The 25307-nt window shown below is 37.5% G+C and overlaps 1 protein-coding gene across 3 annotated transcripts in view; it reads right to left on the bottom strand.

Moving 5' to 3' along the window:
- Nucleotides 1–24936, bottom strand: part of MON2 (MON2 homolog, regulator of endosome-to-Golgi trafficking) — a 116672-nt gene extending 91736 nt beyond the window's left edge. For 2 of the 3 annotated variants that reach the window (XM_005886921.2, XM_005886922.3), the window contains exons 1-2: nucleotides 24416–24936; nucleotides 8542–8605 (exon numbers count right to left, since the gene is read on the bottom strand). In XM_005886921.2, the coding sequence (XP_005886983.1) occupies nucleotides 8542–8605; nucleotides 24416–24526 (175 nt within the window). In that variant the 5' untranslated portion in view covers nucleotides 24527–24936. Of the gene's footprint in view, nucleotides 1–3066; nucleotides 3148–8541; nucleotides 8606–24415 lie in introns of all 3 variants that reach the window. The other variant, XM_070370527.1, reaches the window with a different exon arrangement.
- Between the last annotated feature and the right edge of the window lie 371 nt (nucleotides 24937–25307).

The raw sequence follows: 25307 nt of genomic DNA, 5'->3' as shown, positions 1-25307 counted from the left end.
AAACTACCCTCCTTAAGTACAGTTTTCCCATGCCTTTCTCCTGACACTCTGTCCTTTGGTTCTCCTCCGTCTTCTATAAACTCTTTAAGGGCAACTTCTCAGAAGTTCTCTCTTGCCTCTGAGTAAGACTATTTCTTCAATAGTGTAGAAGGGAAAATAGGAATAAGAACTCATATTCTAGAACAGAAAAGTAATTAAAAATAGTATAGACATCAACCCTACCACATTTCTGAATGAATATTCAGAACTCCCTAGAATTTTATTACATGCCTTTAATTCACTGGCTCTAATTTCTTCTTCAAGAAGTAAACCCATTAAAAACAATAACATTACTACTCTTAATACTGAAGTATAGCTTTAAATTAATTGGATGAACATGCTATAATTCCAAATCTTAAAATAACTCCTTCTACCAAGCCAGTTATTTCAGAAGTTTTCAAATAGCAACAAAAATGTAAAAGATTAGAAAATGCACAAACTGAATTATACATAATTTAAACTTACAAAATGAAGTTAAATCAGTACACACACACTTAGTGGGTAGCTACACAAAGATGAATACGACACATTTCACGTTTGTCATCCTCAGGGAATTTGAATAAATAACATAAAATTCCAAGTCACAAGAGCATTAAACTTATAGGTTAAGTATTTGTTTTCAAATGTATTGCATACATCAATTATTTTAATAGGTTAAAACCTGTAATAAAGTCACACAAATCTTGACTTTTAACATGTGTTTCAAAAGAAATTGTGGAAAAGTCACCCAGAGTCACCTTTAAAAGTGTAAAGCTAGTGTTAACATTAATTTTATCACTTAAAATCCCTTCTTTCTTCTCCCAAAGCTTCTTTATGGTATGGCAAATAAAGACTATTATTCCCTACAGCATGCTCTGTAAAAATCCTTCAGTATGCCAGCATAAATCACAGCTAAGAGATGGCAAATATGACTGGCAATGAACAGTGTTTCCAAAAAACAGCTCCTTTGCGTTATTTCCTTGCTTTCTTTTGCATCAAGGTTCTGCTTCAAAACGAGAGACATAAAATTTCCATAACAATGTCACAAAACATTTTTATGAGTGATTAAAAGATGACAATAAAGCTCAAAAAATACTATTCTGAAGCAGTAAATATCCTGCTATATTCAATTCTGCCAAAATCACTGAAGTCTGATGCCACCCCAACTCTGCAGAATGTTTCAAATTATTAAATCTTGTTCAGACAAATGTAAGTTTTCAATATTAATAAGCTGCATTTAAAATTTTTATGACAGTAACATGTGTTTCTCATTTGAGTATCGTAATACTCATGCAGAGTTTATAGGGCATGATCTGAACCCCATGACACAATAAGTAGGTGGCAAAACCAGAATCCAAAAATATATCTTCTAATCCCAGGTTCACTACTCTTTCCACAGCATTATGCTGCCACTCTTTAAGGCAAACAGCATATGATGCAAATGGAAATTAAGAGTTAAAAGTGTCTAAAAGAAACCAATGAAACATTTCAAAGCTGTCTGCCTAAAGTCATCAGAAGAATGAAGGAAAGGGAATTTGTCTCCACAGAAGGAAACACAGTGTACTTCTACAGAATCTCTGATGACAATTATTTTAAGACACAAATATATCACCAGAAAGAAAATCAGGGCCAATTACCTATGCTAATTAAACAATGATACAATACTTTCTAATAATTTACAATTTTTCCTCCTAATTTCATCCTTTAGGTCAAGAAGGCCATTGTTATTTCTTATCTTTTTGGTAACAGTCCTTCCTTCTAACAGGTGTAAGGTGATACCCTTGTTTGCCTTTGATTTGCATAGCACTAATGATTAATGATGTTGAGCATCTTTTCATGTACCTGTTGGCCATCTGCATGTATTCTTTGGAAAAAATGTCTATTTAGAACTTCTGTCCATTTTTTAACTGGATTGTTTGCAATGCCTCACTGCTTGAGAGCACTTTACTACTGTCTCTGAGATACTCTTCTAAGCTAATGACACCCATTCTGCATGCTTTGATGCCAGTGTTTTTTGATCTTACCATAAGATGTTAACAGAAGTTTCTGCACAAGAAAGGTAACATTTCAAATAACAAAACTTACATGATATCAACAATGCATGCAACTCAACTGATGTGATAGTATGAACAACTATGAACAAGTTCACTGAAAAAGACAACTACAAAAGTATCTGGCCCACAGTGATTCTAAGAAACCATCAGCTGTAAAATGCATGCTAATTTGGGGAATATTAACATGTGAAAAAACTGTCTTATCTTAGAATGAATAAAATAAGGTGAATTATACATTCAGTAACAGCTATTCAGCTCTATCAAGCTGAGTTAAAATTAATGTAGTAATAAAAATAATTAACTGTATTTTAATGTAACTCAAAGGTATCCATCCTTCCTACTTTTTTCCTCCCAGTTTATGTGAGAATATAATGATCAAAGGAAATTTCTATATTATCCAAAATAGATGATCAACAATCAAAAAAGAAAACCTATTGATCTATTCTGTTTTTTGAAGCATAATGTGAAAAACAAACGTATCTACCAGATCTAGATCACAATGAAGATAAAGATCATTTTTTAAAAGTTGCTAATTATTTTTCTCTTCTTCTAAATGTCATAATGATCCTAAAAATCAGAAATTAATCCTACTCTTCTAACTGGGCAATTGCTGCTTTCTCTTTATAAACAGTAATTTTAATTACATGCATCTTAAGGGTGACTTCACATAAAAACCTTCTCATAGGTTTAGAGTTTAGAGATCACACTGAGGAAAAGGCTGTGCAAAAATATAAAGCAACATGTATGTTGCTTTAACCATTTTAAAAAAAATCTAGGGGAAAAAAGAGGAAAAGGTCAATGCTTTTTAATCAAAACCTGTGGTGGGGGCGGGGGGGGGGCGGGGTGAGGAGGAGTGGGTGGAGAGAAGGAAAAAAAGAAAAAGTTTAGTTTCTACATAAGTCCCTTCAGAAGCACAACTCCTTTAATAGACTGAAACTCTGTGTTTATTTCCAAATTGTATAACTGTGAGATCAAATGATGCACTTTCACACACCTGAAAGAGATCCAGCAGGTCCCCATATCCTAGGGGTTTCCTTGCTCTGAGCAGTTTCACTGCAAAATTGCAGGTTTTATCCTGGAAAAAAAAGAATTAAACTAGGGTACCCCACTATGAATCACACTAACAGGGGTTAATAAAAGGTTTTAAAAATTTTACCAGTCATTAAATGACAAACTATAGCTCTTGTGAAAGAAATAAAATGTGATGGAGACATGACTGATATCCTCAAAACCTTTAAAATCTAGTTATGGGAAAAACTTAAAAAAGTTTAATGGTTCAAAATACCTGAAAATATTTTAAATGATTCAATATGAGGACAAATAAAATTATGAACAGTGTCATCGTAAAAGTACATTACAGGTAAAGGAAGAATTATTCAACAAATGATGTTGCTACAGTCAGTAATTCAGCAAAAGAAAAAACACCTAGGTCCTCGTCTAAACATCAAACCATAGAAAAACAAGAAGAAAGCAAAAGCGACTATCAACTACATGGAAGGAGAAAGACTACTTAAGTATAGAGCAACAAATCAAAAAAGTTAGATTACATACAAATAAAAAGCATCTAGATAAAAAATTATGGAGAAGGCAATGGCACCTCACTCCAGTACTCTTTTGCCTGGAAAATCCCATGGACGGAGGAGCCTGGCAGGCTTCAGTCCACGAGGTCACTAAGAGTCGGACACAACTGAGCGACTTCACTTTCACTTTTCACTTTCGTGCACTGGAGAAGGAAATGGCAACCCACTCCAGTGTTCTTGCCTGGAGAATCCCAGGGCCACGGGAGCCTGGTGGGCTGCCGTCTATGGGGTCACACAGAGTCGGACACGACTGAAGTGACTTAGCAGCACAGATAAAAAATTAAGAAGTAAATGATGCAGATAATATGATATAAACATGAGAAGTTAATATTTTGCTATATAAATAGCTCAAATATTTGATAAAGAAAACACAAAAACTCCAAAAAAACCTAAAATGAAAAAATAATTTAATATATTCAGAGAAAAATGTTCAACATTAAAAAGAAATGTCAATTAAAATGAGAAGTCATTTGCTTGTTCAAGGACTGAAAAGATTTTTTAAAATAGTAATCTTACAAGGATGCTATAAAAATACAGTCACGTACAGTTGGTAAAAGCATAAACTTTTATCTTTTTAGAAAGCAGTGATAAAAAATTTCAAGAACAGGTTCATATCCTTTAATAATTTCATTCCTAGAAATGTATCTTAAAGAAATAATTCTAAATACTGAAACATACCTAAATTACAATCACTTGCTGAAATATTTTGGAACAATTTTAAAAATTAGAAAATATGGTATCAAAAAAGTATGATATAATAAAGGCAGGATAAAAGTTAAAATTTGTTTTTTAAAAAAGGGGGGAAAAGAATAAAGAAAAACACATTATGTGGCAGAGAAAGCACTCCGATCCATTAGGTCAATTTGTTAGCAAGCAATAAAGTACAGTCCCCCGTATCTTCTATCCTGGGTTACAGTAGCAGTCTACCAACAGACCCCTTCTGTACTGATGATGCACTGAAATATGCCTTTCACACTGCTGTCAGAGTAATGTACAGAGTATAAAAATACTTATATGAAAGTGTCACCTCCCTAATTCACACTCTTTCCATCAAGCTACCCAGGAAGTCACACAATGGCAGTAGTTGGACAGGTACCCAATAGACCAAACTGTTTTATACTCATGCATTTAAGTAACTTCCCTTACTTATTACTCCTACACCTTATTTGCCTGGCTAACTCCTTTTCGAGCATGAAGGCTCAGCTTCATAGTCTTGGGTTGGATTAGGAGTCTTCCTGATATTCTTATAACAGGCCCATCTATACTTCCACCTGACATTTACCATATAAGCCTCAGAATTTTCTGTTTAGAATCTGTCTCTTTCATTACTGTTAACAGGCTGACATGATCTAAATATGACAAAATTTATGTACTCAATCATAACACACAAAACTAAAGAGAGGTCGAAAATATACTAGTGGCAACACTCAAGGAGTCTTCCTTGAATTTTGGAGTGACTCATTTATTAGCCTACATTTAAGGAGGGCTTGGCAACCCACTCCAGTACTCATGCCTGGAAAATTCCATAGATGGAGAAGCCTGGTGGGCTACAATCCATGGGGTCGCAAAGAGTCGGACACAACTGAGGGACTTCACTTCATGACTATTCCCCATGTAATGCGCTATCTAGCAGCAATGTAAGGAAGAATAAGATATTGATCCTGACCTCAAGAAGTATGTCTTCAGGAAGGGAAAATTTCTGACAAAGAGCTCCAAAAAGTAAATGAAGGAGCAGGTAAGCTAAATACAATGAATGGTACAAACACACTTTTCAAATATAGTTCTTGCATTAACACACAGATTGTAGGTGAATTATATTACCCATCTTTGTATCTCCACCAATGATTCTTACATAATTATTTATTGAGAATGTTATATGGGATATTCTATGGATGTTTGTAAAAAATCACAGATATATAGACTGATAAAACAGAATATACTGAATAAAATCAGCAAATAACACTTTAATGTCAGAAAAAAATTCCAAAGTATATTTATTCATTGCTACTGAAATTAGAGAATTTTTAGCAATAAGACTATATAGATATGAAAAGAATGAGGGAAACTGTGAGGACAGAAGAACACAAATCATACATAATGATTATGTAAAAATGTTCTATATATACTGACAGTAGTTGAAAGCGGTGTTAGGTGGTTGTAATTGTTACAGTTTTGAGTCAGGGCTTAAATATACAATTTTGAAAGATTTCACAACTTCATTGATTTCCTTATTTCCTATATTTATTCAAATAGCAGATTCTCTGTTTATATAATTTCTGTGTAACACAAATCTTTTCAGTCAAGTTCAAGTATATTTATTGTAAGCTAGGATAATAAAAACAACTTATAATATATGATAGTCAAATGTAAGATTAAGGCATTTGGCCTTGTAAATGAAAAACTTCATGTTGCTATCTCTCACTTGCAGTTTTAAAGAAAAAGGCAATGTTGAGATAATGATCTGTATATGTGCATTGATGCTGACATTACCTGGCATAGCATTCCACTTATGTCAGCATTCATGACAGCAGTGAAAACAAAGAAAAATAAACATTAAAGGAGGATGCTTAAAAGAAGTGGAGATGTAAAGCAAAGATTTATTCTACAATGTAAATAACCTTCCCTTGGAAAATAAATCTAAGAAAACTCAAGTTGGTTAAAATCTATGCTAAGTACTGTTTCCTCTGACAAGCGACCCTAATTAACTAAGGGCCTAACTAACTAAGCGACCCTAACTAACCCTAACCTAACTAAGGGTTCTAATTTTTATAGCAACCTTTCTTATTTTCCAAATAATTCCCATATGATTTGAGACTCTTCAGTTGTTTGCTATCTTTAACATCCATTACAGCACAAAAGTGGTAACCTATAGTCTTTAGAGAAGTAAACACTTCTCAGGAAATAAAAAGTTACCAAAAAAATTTTCTCAATATTAACTATACCCTGAATTGAGAAATGACACACTGACTAATTTAAACTCTCCCTTTTTCTTTGGAGCCCATGATTTTTCAAGATGACAGTGGTCTAAAATCATAAATTTTTACTGATCAATCAACTACTGTAAATACTTGGCTAAAACACTAGGAAAAAGTTTAAATGCTAATATAACTCCTCGAGTACATGGTTCTGGATACTATGGATACTAAAGCAAGAATTATTAATTGTATGTGTGTAAGGATTTGTTCTAACCTGATTTTAATAAAGCTAATCGAATTAAAATGAAATTAACAGTCCACTTAAATATTAAACTCATAGTAACTGAGAAAAAAATTTTTTTATTTGTCCTTAGTATGAATTAGACATTTTACGTGGTACAGAACTCTGTGACAGACAGTGATCCTCTGAAGAAAAGTCTTTTTAAAGAAATAGTCCATCAAAAACAGACCCAATGAAAATTTCTATTACTGAAGAATAATTAAGGACTTACCATAATATCAGCAATGACAGAAACAAAAGTAAATATTTGCAATGACATTCTAATATAATTGGCCTATGACATCTCCAACTTAAAAACACCCAGGTCCATAATTTATCTTGAAACAATTTCCTCATGGTAGCTAATCCACCCAATATGCGTTTCCCAAACCCACTTGCCCATCCTCCCAGTCCAACCACACATACCTTTGCCTTTACCCACCATTTCACTCTACCCCTTTACTCAGTATGCACACAGAGCACTATTCAATGCTGTGATTAATGTTATATAACTCTTTGGTGTTTCGTGAGAATGTTCAAAATCAGAGAAGCTGTGAGAAACAGATGCAACTTAGCAGGGCTAACCCTAAGGTGGCAAATGAAATCCACTCTTAACTGTCACCCTTAAACTACCCCCAAACATCTTCATTTCATTTTGTAATATTCTTTAAAATTCCACCCTTTAGGAATTTACTGGTATGCTTCTTTAAAAAATGTAAAGAGACTTAGAGTTATCTTGGGTCTTCACTATTTGGACTTTGTGTAAATCGATTTAATAGGACTGCTTTTCTCCTGTAACCAGCTGAGAACAGCAGCACCACTGGAATTGGAAATGCATGTGAAGGATCAGTGAAGTAAGCAGCAGTTAAGTACAAGCACTTGGAAGAGAGTAGCCAGTGTGGAAACCTCACAGTACTATGGAAGTACACTGCAGCAGGAAGAACATGGGTTCTGAACAGCCCAGAATTTAAATTTGATTTCACCACTTACCAAGTGACCGACCTTACGCCACTACATCTCTCTGCATCTCAATTTGCTCTACTATTAAAAAAGAATATTTCCTCACAAGGTTGTCCTATATAAGATCAAGTGGCACAAATGCCTCACATGTAACAGATTCTCAAAAATGCCAGTTTCCTTCCTTTGCATGTTCATTATCGAGGCAAGAACAGAAAGGCATGAAGAAAAAGAGGAGGCAGACTGAGTATCAAAAGGGTGCCAGAGAGAACTTTTGAAAATTCCTCCCCCAAAACTAGGATCAATCAAAAAAAAATGTTAAATCTATATAATTCCCTGTTTATTTCAAAGATAAAAGAGATCTGGGAAGGTGGTCTGAGAACCAATCTTTCTTTCAATACAACAAATATTAATTGAATGCCTTTTATGGGTAAGGTGTATCTTAGGTAATTGACAAGAGGAGGAGGAGAATACAAAGATGAGTATGAAAAATCTTTGCCTTTAAGGAGTTAGTAGTTTTAAGCTTTCTGATTTCAGAGAACGGTATAGCATTCATTTCTGGGAAACCCAATTAGTTCATAAATTAGGGACTTTTGCATGTTCTTTTTCATTATGGATAGCATGCTGGAGCGTAAGGAAGAGATGCTATAAAAAAAAAAACTGATGGGTTTTAAGATTCTACTTTTACCATTAGTCAAACTTTCATTAATTGTTGAATTTTTAATGCAAAAAATTACCTGCCAAAATTTCGGTGTTTCGTGCAGCTATTGTTTTAACTTTTATTATTCCTGATTCAGCAGCCTGCAAGAATAAAAATAATTAGAACATAAAACTTACTAATGACATGAATTATCTAGGGAAAAGAAATCATGTATGATAAAATCTCAAGCACAGAGTCAGTCACTACTATCTTTTTTATTTTACAAACTTCAGATACTGAAGGCTAGTAGTGAAACATAGACTAAATGTAATAAAGTATGATTAACTTGATTATTCTCACACAAACTCTGCATTGCAAAAGCATGTTGCCTTTCTATGCCTTCAGTTGCATCTCGCATTTAAATCTTCAGAAAATAAAAAACAATAAAATCAAAGACTAATGAAAAAAAATAGGTTTCTCTTTCCCATTTCACACTTCTCTCTCAACCATAAAAAAAAAAAATTATAAAACACTGCAAACTCAAGTAAAACTGCTTTGAATTAGAAGAGAATAAATAACCAAGAACCCTGTCATTACTTTTAGATTGTGCTTTTTTAAAACACTCAGTTTTCATAAGGTGTCTAAATCATTTCAGCATAATTAAGTTGAGCTGGCAGTATTTGAAAGTCATACGGCATTTTATACTATGCCACAGGACTGTGCTGTCCAATATGGTAGCCACTGGTTACAGGTGACTAGGCTTCCCCAGTGGTGCAGTGGTGAAGAATCCACCTGCCAGTGCAGGAGACGAGAGTTCAATCCCAGGGTTGGAAGGATCCCCTGGAGAAGGAAATGGCAACCCAGTCCAGTATTCTTGCCTGGAAAATACAGGGGACAGGGGAGCCCGGCAGGCTACAGTCCATGGGGTCGCGAAGTCAGACACGACTTAGCAATTAAACATGCACATATGACTACTAAGCACTTTATATGTGGCTACTCGAACTGAGTTGTGTTAAGTATTATATATCATTAAAACTAAATGTTTCTTTTTACTTTTTAAATGCAATTTAAAATTACACACATGGACTGCATATGTTGCCCACATTATACTTCTACTGGACACTGCTAACATACAATATTGATATGCTGCTAAGTCGCTTCAGTTGTGTCTGACTCTGTGCAACCCCACAGACGGCAGCCCACCAGGCTCCCCTGTCCCTGGGATTCTCCAGGCAAGAACACTGGAGTGGGTTGCCATTTCCTTCTCCAATGCATGAAAGTGAAAAGTGAAAGTGAAGTTGCTCAGTTGTGTCCGACTTAGCGACCCCATGGACTGCAGCCTACCAGGCTCCTCCGTCCATGGGATTTTCCAGGCAAGAGTACTGGAGTGGGGTGCCATTGCCTTCTCTGTCCATTATAGAAACTCAGGACATTTTTACTATTAAGAAGCATGCCTATTTTATACTTGAACTGGTGACTATACCTCCAAAAATAATACCAAGTATTCATATATTATATTAAAGTTTTCCTATTAATTTGCTTGCTACTTGTTCATTTATTGTTATCTCTTAATGTTTACTAAAGGACAAGTAGTAGAAGGCACTAAAGTTTTTTAAATAATTATGGAAGAACTCAGTGTCCTATAGGTTATTAGGTTGAGGAGCAGTGGGTTGATGCATAAAATAAACGACACATTGTAGGCTATACAATGTATACCTTTGTCGTTTTGTGGAATTCCAAGCACTTGAAGTCCTTGTCTGTGATTAGAGAATTTCCAACTTCACTGTTAGCAGAGACAGTAGTAATGGTCTCAGTGGCAATGAGTTTTGCAGTGGTTCTTAGCTGTTCAGCCTCCTCTCAGTCCTGTACTTTCTAAGGTTGGCTTCATCCAGTCTTCTACCAATTCTACAAGCCCCTCAATGTTCTATCAGTAAACTTCATTTCCACTTACATCAGCCCAAGTTAGTTTCCACTGCTTACAACTAAGAAGCCTAATGGATATCTAGGGCTTTAAGAAACTTTAAGAAATGGAAATGTTCCGAATTAAATGTACATGGCTACTAGCAGAAAAATGTAGTCAAAATAAATGACTTCATGGAAAGATTATTGATTTTCTGATTATCTAGGGGCAGTGTATATTAGAACACCAGACGCTTTAAAAAAATCATGATGCCCAGGTTGCAACCCATTCCAAAGATTACATCAGAATGACTGCCAGTGGGAGTCACGCACTGGCATTTTTTAAAATCTTCAGGTGATTCCAACATGGGGCAAAATTTAAGAGGCTATTGTAATAATATAAGCAAAAGATGATGGTGGATAGGCCTGAGGTGATAATGACTGAGATGATAAGGAGTGATCAGATTCTGGATGTAGTATGAAGATGCACAAACCAAACAAACCTACTACTATAAAAATTCAGTAACACTGAAATTATTATGTATACTTTGTTATACTCATACACCCCACTTTAAATGTCTTAAGTAATTTTCTTACTAAGTCAACTGAAATTAATCTATGGTCACTGAACTTTCTTCCACCAACATTTCAAATGTTCAAACTCTCTCCCTCCTTACTATGGCCCTCTGTACCATGCCTATGCTCAAATTCAGTATTTCATTCTTCTTCAATCAACAGATATCAAAATAAATCATCATAAATCCAATGTAATCTGTTCTAACTTTCTGAATTCCAGTCAGTTTCCAAAATCAGTCCTGTAGCATACTGGATGCTACATGTCAGTAACGGATTTCAGATTTGCCAGACACTATTTTGATCTCCTCAAATAAATAAGAACTAACCCATGTATGAATCATAAACAAGTATAACTAAATTATAAGTATAATATATGTTTAACAAATATTTTTATACATCCATATGATAAGGAAAACAATGAGTGTTTTTTCCTTAGTTCCAAAGTAACAAGTGTTTTAAAAGGTATATAAACTCAAGAAATCATCAAAAGGACTGTTTATTAACTCAGATGTAACAGGACCTATCTCACAGCTCCTAATTTTTTTCATCCAACTTTTTATTGTGAAACTTTGAAACTGTACCACCACCCTATTCTCATTGGCACCCTGTGTTGCTAAAAAGTTTCATTACCAATGTTTACTGACAACACTTGTATATCACGGCCCCCTCACCTCATGCACGGCTACTTCAAACCTCAGCCTAGTGGACATCTTCAAGAGTGCCCTGTATACATGAAAGTATTCAGACTCAGATTTCCTTCTATTTATCAAACATTGTCTGTGTGAAGAAGAATCTTTAACTTCTTGCTTTAAAAGTAACCCCTACTCTGATTAGACACTTATAGATTAGATACTTACATATCCATAGGGGAACTACTCAACTGTAAATATAGTTATTTTCCTGAATTGGCCCTCATTAAAAAAAAAAAAAATACAAAGTCCCAGTTCTGTAGAGTTTAATAGGGATGATACAGGTTATGGTGGGTAGTTTAAAATGTCTATTCCCCAAGGGCAATCTATGAATTGGGTAACAAAGCCAAAAGTATTAAATACACTACAGCATTTAATATTTGTTAATCTTAAAATTAATGTCTCTCAAGAAATATTTTTTTCTCTTTCACAAAATTCTTTGCTGACCCAAAGAGACACACCCACCAAGGACTCTGAATATAGAAGCCAATACTACAGAAAAGATAAGACAGAATGCTGAAATGCTGACTCCTCCTTTAAGACAACACAGAATATCCTTGGCCTGACTTCTCAGTAAACTCTTCCTGGGCAATCTCAATCCTATGGTTTCAGTCACTTTCTAAATACTGAAGAATCCTAAATTATATTCCTGTTCCTTAACTATCTTCTTGGAGAAGGCAATGGCACCCCACTCCAGTACTCTTGCCTGGAAAATCCCATGGACGGAGGAGCCTGGTAGGCTGCAGTCCATGGGGTCGCTAAGTCGGACACAACTGAGCAACTTCACTTTCACTTTTCACTTTCATGCATTGGAGAAGGAAATGGCAACCCACTCCAGTGTTCTTGCCTGGAGAATCCCAGGGACAGGGGAGCCTGGTGGGCTGCCATCTATGGGGTCGCACAGAGTCGGACATGACTGAAGCGACTTAGCAGCAGCAGCAGCAACCATCTTCTAAACTATAGGATTTATTACCCTATATTTTTAAAAGGCACCTTAAATTCAAGATATTCAGAGATGTTATCACCACACACACATACCTCCAACTTCCACCCTAGCCTCAGAAAAGCCGGTTTCTTCTCCCTATAATCTGTTTTTGTGAACAGCAGCAGCAACCATGCAGTCACTGACTAGGTATGAGGTTTCTCCCTGATTCCACAAATACAATCAGGCACAAAGGCTGCGTAGTGAACACATCTTGTGCTTTTTTTCTTCTCAAATGTCATTTCTACACCTCAGTTCAAACTTCTTGTTATCAATCTAAAGTAAGAAATTTCTCCACTTAAAACCTTGTCCTCCATCCATCCTCAATTGTCTTGCTCTTCAATGGCCCCCCGAGTCCACGTCTAGTGGTGTCTCTGAAAACTGAATAGTGTAAGGACATCTTTCAAAAGGAAAAAGAAATAAGTCTCATGGACCTACCCAGTTTCTGACAAATTTAAGTAGGCATAAATATTAATAAATTATAAATAAACTCCGTATTTTTATAACTCTTAAATTATAAAGCCAACAAATTCACAAATAAAGTGAACAGTAATTTAATGTGACAAATAATGCTTTGCTGAAATTAAACCACTGCTAACAACATGAAGATGGTGCAGGCGTCTCTGATTCTGGCACCAGGAGCAGTGACAGAAATAATTTCTTCCATAACTTGTTTTTCTATAGCAAGTATCAAAAAGTCCTTCCATCTCTGTGAGCCATCTATGGTTTGTACCTACGGTTTATTCTGTTTCTCCTATGACATGTCTGTTTCTCCAATCTAGCTGTAAGCCCTGTGAGGATAAAAAATCTATTTCATTCATCTCCCCATATTACTAATGCCTATCATTATGCAAACAGAGAATATATATATATAAGCTAAGCTAAGTGAAGTTGCTCAGTCATGTCCGACTCTTTGCAACCCCATGGGCTGCAGCCTACCAGAATTCTCCATCTATGGGATTTTCCAGGCAAGAGTACTGGAGTGGGGTGCCGTTTCCTTCTCCAGGGGATCTTCCCAACCCAGGGACTGAACCCGGGTCTCCGGCATTGTAGGCAGACGCTTTACCAACTGAGCCACCAAGGAAGCCTGAGGATATATATATAAACATTTATAAATAAGCAAAGGAAAAGTTCTAAACAGAGGGAGGGACTTTACTGTCCTCTCATTGAAAAATGCAGAGGAAATTTGATCCAGACAGTCAAATCACCATCATAACTATAGCTTCACTTCTCTGCCATCCTCTTGGTTCTGTCTGTTCCATGAGGAGGTTCATCCTCAGGCCACTCCAAAACTTGGCAATAAAATCAGTTCCAGCCATTCTATACCTCACAACTTCATATGACACTACCCAGAAAGAGAGAAGGAACAGAAGGGAGCTTTCCCTTCCCAGGAGCACACACTGGCACTGGGTGTGGCTGTGTGGGCAGAAACCGAAGTGTGGGTATGGAGGTTAAATCAGGTCAAACTACTCAAGGTATCCTGGAGCACGGAACGAGATTAATTCATCTGAATGCAAAGAGTTGAAAATGAAGGATAAGTGCAGCCTATCACTGAAGAAAGCAAGAGGGAATGAATGCTAGGAAGGGAATCAGCAAATGTCCACTTCTAGAACTCCAGACAAGTTTACGATAATAATAGTAACAATAATACTGCTTTTCTTCACCAAACCCTCTATGTTGTATTTTAAAAAACAAAACAAAAACCATACTTATTTTTTTTTAATATTTATGAAAGAAGAGTCTTGAAATTAGAACAAATTCACCAAAGGCCCAAATTAATTATTCACAGGATATAGCATGAAATAAGAGTTAAAGAAGAAATGTAAAATTCAAGTTAATCGCAACTTAAGAATAATGCACTCAAGAGACTAGGGAGGTATGAAGCTGCCTTGCAAACTTAGGAGTTCAGAACTCAGGTAAAATCAAAAGACCTAAAGTCAAGTCCTCACTTAGGAATACCTAATAGATCTAGAACAGTCCCTAGAGGACAATATGCTTATAAAACAATTACTACACTGAAATCAATAAGATTTTCTTCTGTAACATGTAATTAGTCTAAAATCTCAAAGCTCTGAAAAATATATACCTATATGGAATCCCATTCAAAAACCTCTGGGCTAAAAAATAAAGACAAAACAAAAAACTCTAGCTTCTAGCAAACAAATTTTCCTTAACATATCAAATACAAGACCGAAATGCAAATTACATGTGGATAGCTAACAGTATGTGAACCGTGAACTTCCAGATGCTCAAGCTGGATTTAGAAAAGGCAGAGGAACCAGAGTTTGGATTACCAACATCTGCTGGATCATCGAAAAAGCAAGAGAGTTTCAGAAAAACATCTACTTTTGCTTTACTGACTACATCAAAGCGTTTGACTGTGTGGATCACAACAAACTGTGGAAAATTCTTAAAAGACCTGGGAACACCAGACCACCTGTCCTGCCTCCTGAGACATCTGTATGCAGGTCAAGAAGCGACAGTTAGAACCAGACACAGAACAACAGACTGGTTCCAAATAGGAAAAGGAGTACGTCAAGGCTGTATATTGTCACCCTGCTTATTTAACTTATACGCAGAGTACATCATGAGAAACGCTGGTGTGAATGAAGCACAAGCTGGAATCAAGATTGCTGGGAGAAATATCAATAACCTCAGATATGCAGATGACACCACCCTATGGCAGAAAGCAAAGAACTGAAGAGCCTCTTAATGAAAGTGAAAGAGGAGAGTGAAAAAGTTGGCTTAAAACTCAACATTCAGAAAACTAAGCTCATGGCATCTGGTTCCATCCTGGTCCCATCACATGGCAAATAGATGGGGAAACAGCGGAAACAGTGAGAGACTTTATTTTGGGAGGCCAAAACCACTGCAGATGGTGACTGCAGCCATGAAATTAAAAGATGCTTACTCCTTGGAAGAAAAGCTATGACCAACCTTGACAGCATTATTAAAAAGCAGAGACATGACTTTGCCAACAAAGGTCTGTCTAGTCAAGCCTATGGTTTTTCCAGTAGTCATATATGGATGTGAGAGTTGGACTATAAAGAAAGCTGAGCACCAAAGAATTGATGCTTCTGAACAGTGGTGTTGGAAAGACTCTTGAGAGTCTCTTGGACTGCAAGGAGACCCAACCAGTCCATTGTAAAGGAAATCAGTACTGAATATTCATTGGAAGGACTGATGCTGAAGCTGAAACTCCAATACTTTGGCCACCTGATGTGAAGAACCAACTCATCTGAAAAGACCCTGATGCTGGGAAAAACTGAAGGTGGGAGGAGAAGGGGACGAGAGAGAATGAGATGGCTGGATGGCATCACTGACTCAATGGACATGAGTCTGCGTGAACTCCAGGAGTTGGTGATGGACAGGAAGGCCTGGCGTGCTGCAGTCCATGGGTCGCAAAGAGTCGGGCACGACTGAGCAACTGAACTGAACTGAAATATATGGTATGCCTATATATACAGTATTCCTTTTCTTCTTCTTTAAAAATTTAATCTCCAACAAGTATCTAATCAGTACCTCTCAGATGTACAAATGCTTTGAACTATGACAGACAGAGGAGAAGGCAACGGCACCCCATTCCAGTACTCTTGCCTGGAAAATCCCATGGACAGAGAAGCCTGGTAGGCTGCTGTCCACGGAGTCACGACAAGTTGGACACGACTGAAGCGACTTAGCAGCAGCAGCAGCATGACAGACAGAAGAATAAACAAGATGCAAAACTGACAGTCCTTAAGGAGCTATTTAGAAAAGAAAATACCATAGCAAAAGGTAAAAACATAAGAGTTATAAAGAAATAACATAAAATAAGTTTCAATGAAGGTTAAGAAAACATATCAGCTTGAAAAGCCTGGGCAGGAGCTGCAACTATTCCTGACCAGCAACCAGCTAGTACATGGCACACAGCAGGTTTTCAAAAATTACGAACAAATGAAAGAATAAAGGAATGAGTGAATGAGGGATGAAATGAGAATATTATCTCTAAAGCTGGTTCATTCATGTAACAAATGAACAAGCAACATGGGTTAAATTAAGGGTAGGATTTTAACTTTTAAAAGATGGAAGGAGATGATTTTAGGCCAGCAAAAGGGGAAAAAAGCTACCAAAAGCCACATCATGGAAGAGGGAAGGAGCAGGGCATATTTGGAAAATGAAGAGCAAGCAACAGAGTTTGGCTTAAATATAAAGGGATTTGAGGAAAAGTTGAGGGTGATGAAGGAAGGATGAGAAGATCAAGAAGGTCTTAAATGTTATACTGAGGTGTTCTGTATGTACAAAGTAGCCGTCGAGGATTTCTGAGTTGTTTAAGTACATTAATCTGGTGGTAGCATACAGGATGGTCTTTTGTGCCATTAATGCATACCAAAGGCCAGGCATAAGACTGAATACCTGGAAGCTAGACTAATAGCTAAAACAGCACAAAAGAGGAGAGATACCTTAGAAATTACAAAAGTGGAAGAAACATCTGACAACGGATACAGCATAGAGAGAGCTGAGGGGGAGAAGACAGCCAGTATAACTAGAGTGAGCAAGAATGATAAATTCCACCAACAAAACAAGTGAAATGTGGGGATAGGACAAGTTTTAAGAAAAATAAGTTCAATTACCAGAAGTTCTATCTGAAGTATGTGAAAGATACTCCGGTAGACATGTTTAACAACTTCTTGGCCAGAGACATTATTAATACTCTTTTGCTACCTGAATGTTATTGACCAAGTGTTTCAATATTCACTTACATAACAAACCGCCAGTTACAGGTATTAGGTTCTGCAAAAATCCCCTGATCAATAATGCATTAACAGACAGTTGGAAGCACAGGTCTAAGTTCAGTAAAGACAGCAGAGGTAACGAAGCAGATGTAGGAGTCATCAGCACTGAAGTAAGGCCAGAAACAACGGGAGTAGATGCAAGTGCAAAAGAGATGAACACAGGTCCAGAAGATGTCTCCAGACAGAACTTGGGATACACTTATATGTAAAGAAAAAGAGAAGGAATACTGAGAGAGGAAGGAGAAATAGGAAAGTAGAATGTTACAAAAGTCAAAACAAGAAGGACAAACGGCAACAAATGATGAAGCAAGACAGACACATGGGAAAGATGATAAAAACAAGTATGCTTTAAAGACTGCAACATGATGAGAGGAAGATGTAAGAAATGGATGCACGTGGATTCATGTCCCAGTTCTTTCACTTCCTAGCTTCACTACCCTTTGTAGGGCTTCTCTGGTGGCTCAGACATTTAAGAATCTGCCTGCAATGCAGGAGACCACGGATCAATCCCTGGGTCAGGAAGATCCCTTGGAAAAGGAAATGGCAATCCACTCCAATGTTCTTAGAGGAGCCTGGCGGGCTACAGTCCATAGGGTCGCAGGAATTGGACACGATTGAGTGACTGACACGCACGCATACCTTTTGCACACTGACCTTTCCAAGCCATAGTTTCCCTATACCTGTAAAACTGAAATGCCATGTTGCAATAGAGTCCATGGATGCAACACTACTAGAAAGACAATATTTTATTCAACTCTGAGTTAACTTAAAGAAGATAAAGGCGGTTTTTCATTGATTTTTGTACTTCCTGCCATGCTTTACACTTTAGAAACTAACTTCTATTAAATTTTAAGAGTAATAACAAAACTTTCTATTTTGTACATGGTTGAAAATAAACTTCCCTGGTGGCTCATACGGTAATGAACATGCCTGCAATGCAGGAGATTCAGGTTCAATCCCTGGGTAGGAAAGATCCCCTGGAGAAGGGCAGGGCAACCCATTCCAGTATTCTTGCCTGGAGAATTCCATGAACAGAGGAGCCTGGCAGACTCCAGTCCATGGGGTCGCAAAGAGTCTTACTACTACTGCTGCTGCTGAGTTGCTTCAGTCATGTCCGACTCTGTGCGACCCCATAGACGGCAGCCCACCAGGCTCCCCTGTCCTTGGGATTCTCCAGGCAAGAACGCTGGAGTGGGCTGCCATTTCCTTCTCCAATGCATGAAAGTGAAGAGTGAAAGTGAAGTCGCTCAGTCGTGTCTGACTCTTCTCGACCCCATGGACTGCAGCCTACCAGGCCCCTCCGTCCATGGGATTTTCCAGGCAAGAGTACTGGAGTGGGGTGCCAATGCCTTCTCCGACTTAGTAGTCTAACTACTACTAAGTAAGTGAAAGTCATTCAGTTCTGTCCAACTCTTTGCAACCCCATGGACCACGGAACTCTCTAGGCCAGAATACTGGACTGGGTAGCCTTTCTCTTCCCCAGGGGAACTTCCCAACCCAGGGATCAAACCCAGGTCTCCCACATTGTAGGTGTATTCTTTACCAAATGAGCCACAAGGGAAGCCCCCAAATACTACTACTATATAAAAGAAAAAAAAAGAAAATATTTCCATTTTTGGAGACTGTCTTCCTTTTTGGTTTATTAGCCTCAAACTCTGTCTTTTATGTCTTCCACATCACCAAAGCCTAGTGCTAACAATATAATACATTGTTTTCTGACTAAACTATGTTTTCATTGACCTTGGCTCTCTATTCAATTTCATAAAAGCAAAAATAGAATTGTCAAAATCTTAGTTAAAAAAAAAAAGCTATACACTTTACACTTTAACAATAAATTTCATTGGTTATGGTACTAACTTTCATAAATAAATAAAACATGTCATGGACTAATCAAAAGCTTTTTAAAAACTTTCATTATAAAACACTCTTGGAATATTGTAATAAGCTTGTAAAATTTTCCTAGATGTCTTAGTGAAAATGTTACTGCTTATACTACTCTCAAAGTTAGCATCTAAAATATTTATCAGAAAAAAAATACTTTAGTAGACCCTAGGAGTTTAATGTGCCTTTCCTGGAATAAAGTCAATAGGAGCATAAAAAGAAAACAGCAGAGTCAAAAATCAAAGATCACTAGCATGTCTGCACAACTATACAGAATTGTATTATAAAGGAAAGTCTTGACTAAATGATTTATAACTCCCTACCACACTTGTCACACTGTTCTGAGTAGTGAAAATACTTTTGAAAATAAATTATGAAAACTAAATAAAACATGGACTTATTCTTCATGCTAATGAGAAGAACACAACTGGTTGCACCATAAACAAATTTCTCTGACCTATGTCAACAGGAAAAAAACTATAGTATGATGTAAGATATTAAAGGAAAACAGTTAAGCATGTAAGCATCATCTAGCCCTCATTATTCACTGTCATAAGGTCCTGAAAATAAGATCTTCACCTTATCAGAAAAGCCAACTGACTTGGGCCTCAGTCCCCAAACAGCTGGTTAAAAAGAGAATCCTGTCATGGTAAGTAGAGGGCATCTCTTTCACCAAAGGGCCCCACTCAGCCAATTAATGCATACAAACACCAGACACTGAGGAACTTTGCCACAACAACCTTTGGTTTTTTAGGCAAAAATCCCCTACCAAACAAAACTTAAATGTACAAGAAGCACAAAGTACATAACCTGCGAAGACTACTTGTATTTTATTATATACTCCTTCACTGCTTCCACTTCATTTAAAAAGAGAGAGACAAAAATCCATCCAAAATCCTAATTGTGACCATCTTAAGTCAATGACCTTCATTCCCTTTCCTCTTCTGTCACCCACTTCCTGGATTTCATTACCCTTTAGTGCAGCACTACTTAGCAATCTGAAACCCAATAGCCCCTTTTGTCCCTTCTGTCTTTATCCTTCTAGCTCTCTCACTCCCCAATGCCATTGCTCTTGAATTAAATTGGACCAATTCAATTAAATAGTTGCTAGTTCCTTAACCTTTCCATCTTCCAATCCAAGTTGTTTTGGATTGCCTTCTTTCAGAATCCAACCTAGATCTCACGATCCATCATCATTTCAACTACTTTTCCTGCCAAGACTCCGAAGTGTTCCAAGTCAATTTCTCCTTCCCTTCTACAACATGATCCACTACTCCCCTCAAACTTCCTACCCACCACTTCTTTCCCCACTAACTACTCCTAGCAACAAGCTTGTTTCCTATCTTACCAAGAATACAGAGGCCATAGGCCAAACTATCCCTCCACTGTGTCCCTCATTCAAATTTATCACGGTCAAATCCATTTTTTTCTTCTTACCTTCCTCTATCAGAAAATACTGTGTCCCTTCTCAGATTGAAAGCCAGTTCATACACTTAAGCACTTGACACTCCAGGTTTCTCAGGGACCTTGCTCTCACCAAGTACTTCCTTTCTCTCCCATACCCTTAACCTTAGTCATCCCAGCTGGCTCTTTCCCTTTTAATGCTCTTTCTTTCAGAGTTCCTTCCTTAGCCCTGATATGTTCATTCTGTACAGTCTTCCTGGACCATTTTTTCTATTCTTATGGTTTCTACTAACATGTATAACTGATACTCCTAAATCTAAAATTGAGACCTCCTTGTTAAGAGCCAAACCACCAATTTCAAACACCTACTGATCAGTTCCACCTGGATGTTACACATCAGCTTAAAATAAATATTCATCACTACTCCTTTTTCCCAAAAACATTTCCTCCTCTTAATGATTTACAGTTTCCTAAGCCAGAAATCTGGGAGGCATCACAGATTGCTCTACCTCATAAAAAAGTCACTATGACCTGTTAATTTTACTTGCTAAATCTCTCTAATCCATACCCAGTCTTTCACCCACATCTACCACAATGCAAGCAACTTTCCGTCAACCCCTACTGTTACCTCAATGCAGACAATCATCCCTAAAATATCTGCTCTCTTTACTTCAGTCTCAATCCCCTCTAATTTTCCCCTCCAGTAATGTAAATATAAATTTGATCATATTACTATCTTAAAAAGCTTTAATGGCTCCCAATCACCTTCAGTATGAAATTTCTTTTACATGGGATACAAACATGCTATTTTCCTCTGCCTAGCATGACCTCCTTCTTCTGTTGACCGCCTTCTACTTATCCTATAAAGACTCAGCTTAAGAATTACAAACTCACTCTGACCACACTTCTAGGCTCAGTTAGACTCCCCTCATTTGTTTCCACAGAGTAGTGCAAAGAGAAATGACCAAAAAGGTTTTATTCATTAAAAACATAAAACCTCAGAGTTTATAGCCTCTGAGGGCCACTGAATATCAATTACGTAGAAGTGATTTTACAAAGCCTTAAAGTAGTTTTTAAGACAAAGTAGAAAAATGTATACAAATACAAAAATGTATACAAATAGTCCAGAACAAATTAGAGAATACACCTATGTTTAAAAAAAAGTTACACTGCTGAAACGTGAAAATCGTATTTAAGAAAAATGAGGGGAAAAGGACTATCGCTGTTATTATCTAATTACTCTCTACTATAAAATGACAATGAAATCATAGCCCTTATAAAAATAATTTAATATGCAAATTGTTTTATAAATGAAACCAAAATGGAAAAAACTATGTAGAATGTCCAAAGATAAGAAAAAAGTATCAGTAAGTAAGACATTATCCTTTATCAACACTCTTTTCTTCTGTTTTTCTAACAGATTTGAAATCTTAAAAAAATGCAGCTCATTATTAAAAAAGTAGAACCAATCACTATGGCTAAAAAGGTAGAAATTATTAAAGACTAAACAAAGAATGTCTTACATCATTCTACCTTGTTTAAAAAGTAATGCGAAAGGAGACAACCCTTCCAGAGTACATATGCAGTCATATCTGTATTAAGTTCCTGAGTAGGCTTCCACATAGGTCAAAATGACAATTTTTCAGGTAATGTTTGTGAAGACACCAGGAGAATGTTAACCAGCAAACCAGTATACAGATAGAAAAGCTTCTTATACCTAGAAAGGCTTTGCATTAGGGTCCACCAAACACACCTCCCCCACTGCTCCCCTCCAAAAATAAATAAATAACACTAAAAACTCACCAGTTCCCTTTAAGAACAAAAGCCAAATACGCATCCCTATCAAATTACCAGGGAAAAATGAATTCAACCAAAATATTTCTGGAAAGTCAAGCCTCGCTCCTAAAAAACCATCACCATTAGGTTAATTACTTCAGTCTTGTTTCACACTTGTGACACAAGTAAGGTTATTTTTCAATTCCTAAAGAACTGTCCTAAGGACAGGACTGAGTGACTGGACTGAACTGACTGAAGCTTATTAGAAGTGCCACAGGTTAAAGAGTCAAAGTTCTTGCATCCATGAAGCATGTACTGTATACAAAATTATGTATCAGAGATAATCACATCAAAAATTACTTTTGTGATAACCTCACAGAGTAGGTGCAATTACTAAATACCTTTTTAGTCAAGGTTCAAGTAAAAAAGCTAATGAGATTTATTGAAAGTTCCTAGGTTAGAAATGCACTGAGTTTCAGAACTTTGTAAATTACTGTGTGGAGCTCTGAATGCATTTTCCAATAGAAATAATGTAATAAATGGCAATTCAATCTCCAAAGCCCACAAAGGCCTATGATTACAGAGGAATCACTACTTCTGTATGTTATTATAAGAACTGGGAATGGCCAGTTCTATAAATTATTGTTAAAATTACAAAATAGGATTTGACATTTTTAAATGAGAGCATTTCCTTGTAATCAGAATAGCCTATTTCTGTAAAAATACTTAAAACAGCCATATTCTTTAAAACTCATATTTATAACTTTCAACAGATCACATAGAGAAAATAATGAAAATCGATATTAAAACAAACTATTAACTATCTGAAATAAAACTTGTCATAATATTCATCTTTCCAAAAGTGGCACATCTGGTTTTCATCATCGGGTAGGTAATATTTTCTTACTTTATTAAAAAATTACTAAATGGAGTTTGTTGGAGAATAATGAGACCAAAGTACATAAAAATTAAGGTTCCTAAGATTCCTAAAATTCAAACTTTATTGGGCAAGTTCTAACTATGAAATCGCTGGTATATACCAAACTATATTAAATAGGACTAAGTGTAAAATAACTGCTTTAACAGAACTATCTTATTTCAGAAATGGGAAAAGAAATTGAGTAGCATCTTTAAAAAGTTTAAGAGACATAAAATGACATCTTAAGAGAAAAAGTTAATAGTGACTAAAAGTTAATAATTTCAATTCAGGAAATACTCGGAGAATTTAACTTGTATATATTATTAACTTGAGCCTTTTTAATAATATGCTTTTCCCCCGTGAAAGCTTTCTCATCATAATCTAATAAACCCATTCTTTAACTCTATTTTACATCTGAAAGAAAACTGAAGCTGAAAATGGTTAAGATGTCTCGCGAGCACTTAAGTTCAGGTGTATTCTATTTGACTCTAAGCCCAAACTTCTCAGTACATTGTTGCTCATAACAAGGCTTAACATGGTCATTGTGGCTCTTCACTGTTTGTCCTAAGTCAAGTGTTTCTGGATAATTCATTAGTACTTCATGATATTAATAAAGAGTTAAACTGCATGACACTTACCAAGCAGGAAAAAAAACTACTTTCAATTGAGTGACATATACCAGAAAGCTGAGGAGCACACGTTGTACCACAACTATGATGATTAGTTTTTAGAAGCAACGAACCTAAATTTCTGAATCTGACTTAACCAATTTCGTGTTTGAAAAAGGCCAGAAAAGAGAAGGGTACCATACACTTAGCTGAATTTGCTGAATCGGCTTACTGCACGAACTTCGGTGCTAAATCTGGACAGAACAGTAGCGAAAATCAAAGCGCCTCAGACTTGCCAAAAGAAAACTATAAAACCGCTCGTGAAACAACCCACCGGTTCGCAAATCTGGAAACGTGAGGGCCAAAGGAGAATTAGACAGGACTGGAGGATGGGACTGAAGGACTGGGTCTAAACAGGATCGGCTATTCTCACCGTGCTTTCTCCCGAAGTCGCCCGGAGCTTACCTCCTTGACCGGTGGGAATTTCTTCTTGCATTCCAGCGACAGTGCCCTCAAGTCGCTCTGCATATTCTCCAACAGCTTCTTAACCGCCTCGGGGCTGTTGGTACCAGACATGATCCACCAAGCCCCGTGCCAATTTCTGAGAGGCGCAAACCAACTCTGGCACTTGTCAGTTCCTTGGGGCGACAGACAGCTCCCTTCAGGTGCCTCTGGCCCTAGGGCTGTTGGCCCCTAGGGCTCCACGGGGGCTCGGCCCGGCCTGGGCAGCGAGCCCGAGAGCCCCCCGCGGCCTCCTCGCAACTGCCCCCGCTCTTATCCTAGGGGCCCCCGCAGTCGCCCCGCCCTGCTACGCTCCGCCGGCTCTGGCGGAGAAGCCCACCAGGCGGGCAGGTCCCTCCGGCTGACGCAGGCTCGGCTTACACCGGTTGTCACCAGCCAAGCTGGAGAGAAGCTTCAGCGCTGTTTGCCCAAGACCCCCAGACTCGCCGACGCCATTAGCCGACTCGCCCACAATTCCGAGCGCGGCCGGGACACGTCAGCTACACTTCCGGGCACCGCGGCCACCGCCTCCGCCGTGGCCAATCCGAGCGTGGAGCCGTAGGCAGGGCGTGGCAAAGGGCGTGGTCACGCTCGGGGCGGGCCCAGATCAGGGCTGGGGCGCTTACACGGGCCCAGTTCCCAGCCTCGGAGTCGGCTTAGGGCACAGTTTGCCTCGAGGTTCGCTTGCTTTTTGGTGGCAGGTGTCTGAATAGTGCCCCTGATACTCCTTGTTGCGTCTGTGTTTATGTTTCTATTAAATTGTATTTCGGTGTAAACAGTTTGCTTCCTTTTGGATTCATCCTCATTTGTCCTGTCCCTCATTTTTCCCCCTTCGAATCTCGGAACAAGTGACCCC

The sequence above is a fragment of the Bos mutus genome, chromosome 5, assembly GCF_027580195.1.
Source record: "Bos mutus isolate GX-2022 chromosome 5, NWIPB_WYAK_1.1, whole genome shotgun sequence".
In the NCBI taxonomy this organism is placed as follows: domain Eukaryota; kingdom Metazoa; phylum Chordata; class Mammalia; order Artiodactyla; family Bovidae; genus Bos; species Bos mutus.
This window is presented reverse-complemented; position numbering and strand designations above follow the sequence as displayed.